General features: G+C 34.0%; 1 protein-coding gene across 1 annotated transcript; it reads left to right on the top strand.

The window, feature by feature from the left end:
- Positions 1–1,056: 1,056 nt before the first annotated feature.
- Positions 1,057–3,094, top strand: LOC139892424 (NAP1-related protein 2-like). The gene is made up of 9 exons (XM_071875493.1): positions 1,057–1,246; positions 1,574–1,696; positions 1,802–1,852; positions 1,944–2,015; positions 2,095–2,208; positions 2,330–2,391; positions 2,511–2,571; positions 2,879–2,935; positions 3,053–3,094. The coding sequence occupies exons 1-9, from the start codon at positions 1,130–1,132 to the stop codon at positions 3,083–3,085; spliced, it is 690 nt and encodes a 229-aa protein (XP_071731594.1). The 5' UTR covers positions 1,057–1,129; the 3' UTR covers positions 3,086–3,094.
- The last annotated feature ends 2,008 nt before the right edge of the window (positions 3,095–5,102 follow it).

Genomic DNA, 5,102 nt, shown 5'->3' on the forward strand with positions numbered 1-5,102 from the left:
ATGACATATAAATTTTACTTATTATGAATGAATGTTTATAACTAAATTTAAATTGAGAAAAATACAACGATAACAATTATTGAAAAGTTTATAACGTTTATTACTCTTGGCGGTGTTACATATCTTTATTATAATAGTTAATAAATATTAAATAATTGTTAATTTCATATCAATTGTTATGCAATGTTATTAGGGGTGTGCATGGTACGAGAAGAACCGAAGACCGTACCGGACCGAACCGATTTCAAATCGAACCGAGCTTTTTCGGTCCGGTCCTTGGTCCATAATTTTACGGATTTTCGGTCTTCGGTCCGGACCGAACCGGACCGAACCGGACCAAAACCGAAAAAACACTAAAAATACCCGAACCGTACCGTACCGAACCGATAATATTTGGTCCGGTCCTCGGTCCATGTTTTTGTTTAAAATTGGGATTCGGGACGGAACCGAACCGATCAAGTTTGGTCTGGAACCGTACCACGCACACCCCTAAATGTTATGAACCTCTATTTTTATTGAATTCACGAGTTTTATATTGTGTGGTGTAGTAATACATAACTGTTCATGTTTATATTTAGAAGGTTTTATGTCCTTCAATTATTATGTAATTACATATTGTCACATATGAAGTCATAAAGAGAGACCTTTAAAAATTTAATGATAATTTGTAAAGATAACGTATGTTTTACTATTATGAATCGTACTACAATATGTATGCTTTATAATGTATTTTTGACATCATTTTTAACTCATTTGACCACTTTTAGTAAACTTTTGCTTTTATATATATATAGTTTCATATATGACCCGAACATGCAGATTTCCATAGGGGCAAATAAAATATATACACAAAATCCTACTTGACTACTTACATAATGTGACCAACATCAACTTTTAATTCAAGGTTAATATATTTTAAAATAGTGTAATTTAAGACAAGTAATTTTTTTCTAATTATTATTATTTTTATGTTTATTAAATTAAATTAAATGAAATGTGTAGGATTTTATTTGAGCAGATTAATTACTCCGTAAATTAACTTCTTTTTGCCCCCAAAACAAAACCCTAAACCCCACACCAACATCCTCGTTCTCTCTATTTTTTTCTTCAACCATAATTTGCTGACAAAATGGGAGCTGATAAGGGCAAGAAACCTAGAATTGTTGAAGAAAACACTGAACAAATAGACCCTGAACTTGTTCTATCCGTCGAGAAATTGCAAGAGATCCAAGATGAGCTTGAAAAGGTACCTTCTTTTTTATTATTGATATAAATTTATCAATCTTTATTATAGATTTAGGTTACCCACTTGACAAATTGTAAAAAATAAAATTGAATTCAATACTTCCTAATATAAGTTATCTGGGGTTGCACTTTAAATTTGCCTCATATATTGTTTTGATTCTGTTTTGTGAATTGGGTTTATAAGAAAGATATGTAATATATTGATGTAGTCTTACATTGCAGCATGATTTTATTTGGGAATTTATTTATTTTATGTGTTTTATCTTTTTATTTACTTACATTGCAGTAAATCGATTTTTTGTTTTTTAATTACTTTTTTTGGATCTAGATTAATGAAAAAGCAAGTGAAGAAGTGTTGCTAGTGGAGCAGAAATACAATAAGGTTCGAAAGCCTGTGTACGATAAACGTGGCGATCTCATCAAATCGATTCCTGATTTCTGGCTGACTGCTGTAAGTCAATTATTATAATTTATATTTATAATAAATGTGAAAATAAATATAAATATGATGTTTTTCTTTTATTCGTTTGAGTTTGATCTGTGCTTGTTGATGCAGTTCACACGTCACCCTGTTCTTTCCGATCTTCTAAATGAAGAAGATGAAAAGGTCAGTTGTTTAACGAATTAGTTTGATGATTTTGTTCACACATATAAAACTTAGCTAATTATATACTAATTGGTTACGTGTTTTATGATAGATATTTAAGCATTTAACCTCTCTAGAAGTTGAAGATTTTAAAGATACGAAGTCTGGTTATTCAATCACATTTGTGAGTAAATCTCTTTATACATGGTTACTTTACTTAAATTGAAGTTTCCTATGTATTTTAATTTTGATATTTTTTTCAGAACTTCAGTCCTAACTCGTATTTCGAAGACACAAAACTCACGAAAACTTTTGCCTTCCTTGAGGAGGGAACAACCAAAATAACTGCTACTCCTATCAAGTGGAAAGAGGGAATGGTAAAAGCAAATAATAATTTTTGGCCGTTCAATAAAAAAAAGAAAGAAATAAAGTACCAATACACTTATCTAAAATAATATAAAATTTTGAGCTTGACTTCATTATGTTTTTTTTTTTAAGAATCTTAGCAATGGAGATGTACATGATAAAAATGGAAATAAGCGGCCTCATGAAGAGGACAGGTTCTTTCTTTTATTTCCGTATTTGTTAAATTTTTCATTAATTTTGGCATAAAGATACGCTCTTTCTGCATAATTTTGGTTTTTTGGGTATTAAATTTTCAATTGATATTTTCGTGCAGCTTTTTTAGCTGGTTCAGCGAAACAGAACAGAACGATGACGTGGATGAAATTCATGATGAGGTACGTTTTGATTGGGGTTATACATAATCAGTGGCGAATTCGGGATGAATATTCAATGGGGTTCCAAATTTTTTTTTAAAGCTATTTATATTTGAAGGCCTATTTAGTGGTTGTTTACCTCCAAAAAAAACTATAGATTTTAAAAACATATGAGGTCCTATAGTTAAATTTATATAAAATTTTTTTAGACTAGTGGGGTCATAGGACCTCACCATCAATGCTCTACACTCGCCACTGTACATAATCAGCGAGTGTAAGTTAAATCTTTTTAACGCTACAACTTACAACAACGAAATTCATTTTGCAGGTTGCTGAAATAATCAAGGAAGATTTATGGACTAACCCTCTTATGTATTTCAACAATGTAATTTTCTTTCATTTTTGTGATGTTCATTTTTTTGGTTCGTGATACATTATTGTGTGTTTGATGTGCTGACTCATCTTTTCACTGATTTCTTGTTGTACAATTTCTTCATTATAGGATGCTGATGAAGAAGGTCTTGAAACTATTTAAGAGGTAAAAATGATATGATTTCAATTAAAGTTGCTTATATTTTGTTTTCTAGTTCTGAGGGTGTTAGGGAATGGCTTACAAAGTATGAAGTTTGCAACTTTTTCATTTTGGTTAAGTTTCCATACATGCATACATGCCTAATATTATCATGGGCAATTGCCCGATAGATAATAAGTTACTCAAATTGACAATAAAGATAATATCACTTATGCTGATGCGTAAAAAAGACTATGTACTTTAATTTGGACCGGAAAATAATTATGATTTCAGAAAGTGTCAAATTGGAGTAATATTGTCCACATGTCTTTCATGTGTGGACATGTGGCAGCTTTGTCATCGCCACCTAGGCACCACCTAGATGCCACCTACACAATATTACCTCAATTTAACTTTTAACTCTTTTTGAAAAAATAATCCTTTTCTGGTCTAAATTAAAGTACACAATCCTTTTCATGCATTAGTAAAAGTGATATTACCTAAATACCAGTTGCCTTTACAAAATAAGTATACAACCACCTTTTGTGATTCTTGTAATGTTGGAAAATCCTCTAAACTACATCTATTACCATCTACTTATAAAAGTTCGCACATTTTGGATTTAGTCTTTTGTGAGGTATGGGGACCTGCGCCTGTTACCTCCTTTGATGGTCATAAATACTTTTTGCCGTGTGTTGATCACTTTTCATGATTTATGTGGTTTTTCCCATTAAAACTCAAATCTGATGTTTACGCCACCTTTAAGCACTTTGTGGCAATGGTTGAACGACAATTTCAGACCAAACTCAAATCTGTCCAAACTGATTGGGGAGGTGAATTTAGAAATCTCTCTCAATTCTTTTCTCCACTAGGCATCAATCATCGCCTTTCCTGTCCTCATACAAGTGAACAAATGGTTTGGTTGAGAGACAACATCGACATGTTGTTGAAACCGGTCTTACTTTACTCGCTCAATCACATGTACCACAACGTTTTTGGCATTTTGCCTTTGGCACTGCAGTGTATCTTATCAATCGAATGCCATCCAGAACAAACTCAACAACCTCACCCTTTGAACATGTGTTCAAACATAAACCTGATTTTTCATTTCTTCGGGTTTTTGGGTGCCAATGCTACCCCCATCTTCGTTCATACAATAATCACAAAATGGATTTTCGATCAACACCTTGTGTATTTCTTGGTTACAGTACCGCCCATCATGGCTATCGATGTTTCGACCCCAAATCGGATCATATTTATGTAGCCCGTCATGTTCGCTTCAATGAACAATCCTTTCCTTTTAAACATTCTGATACAACCAATCCTACACATCCAGTAAATCCCTACATCTCTAAATATCCACATCCATCCTCACAACCTAAAGATTCATCTTCCACAGCTCCTAAGACTCGGTGTGTCCAACCAGAACCACAAAATACCACCACTCCACCGCTTGAACACGACACGATCAAACCACCTATCATTCACACATATCATCGTCGCTCAAAACCCTCATCATCTCCACCTCAGCAAAGTCACAACCAGCTACCTCAGACTACTAATACGACCCCTTCCATCAACACTGAGCCACCTCCTCGTTCTCGACCAGCCAATCTTCGCTCCAATCCTAAAGAAATCTACCAACATAATGCCACCTCCTATCATACAAGAGGTCCCTTTTCTGAAACGGAACCGAAGAACTTTACCATTGCTAACAAGGATCCTCAATGGCGTAAAGCCATGACCGAAGAGTATTCAGCGTTGGTGCGAAATGGTACTTGGTCACTAGTACCCCGTGTTCCAAACTCAAATGTGGTTGATTGCAAGTGGGTATACAAATTAAAACGGGATCAAACAGGGGCAGTACAACGCTACAAAGCACGTTTAGTTGCCAAAGGGTTTCGACAACAACCAGGCATCGACTATCAGGAAACATTTAGCCCAGTTGTAAAATCAACAACTATTCGTGTTGTTCTCTCTTTGACCGTGTCTCAGAAATGGTCACTCAGGCAACTTGATGTACAAAATGCCTTTTTACATG

Source organism: Rutidosis leptorrhynchoides, chromosome 2 (assembly GCF_046630445.1).
Source record: "Rutidosis leptorrhynchoides isolate AG116_Rl617_1_P2 chromosome 2, CSIRO_AGI_Rlap_v1, whole genome shotgun sequence".
NCBI lineage: Eukaryota > Viridiplantae > Streptophyta > Magnoliopsida > Asterales > Asteraceae > Rutidosis > Rutidosis leptorrhynchoides.

What these genes read in the sequence shown, in the direction of transcription:
- LOC139892424 (XM_071875493.1), top strand. Translation starts at nt 1,130, where the DNA reads ATGGGAGCTGATAAGGGCAAGAAACCTAGAATTGTTGAAGAAAACACT. An exon ending in TCAAGTGGAAAGAGGGAATG is followed by an intron (nt 2,209 to 2,329) that starts GTAAAAGCAAAT and finishes TTTTTTTTTAAG; the next exon opens with AATCTTAGCAATGGAGATGT. An exon ending in TGGATGAAATTCATGATGAG is followed by an intron (nt 2,572 to 2,878) that starts GTACGTTTTGAT and finishes TTCATTTTGCAG; the next exon opens with GTTGCTGAAATAATCAAGGA.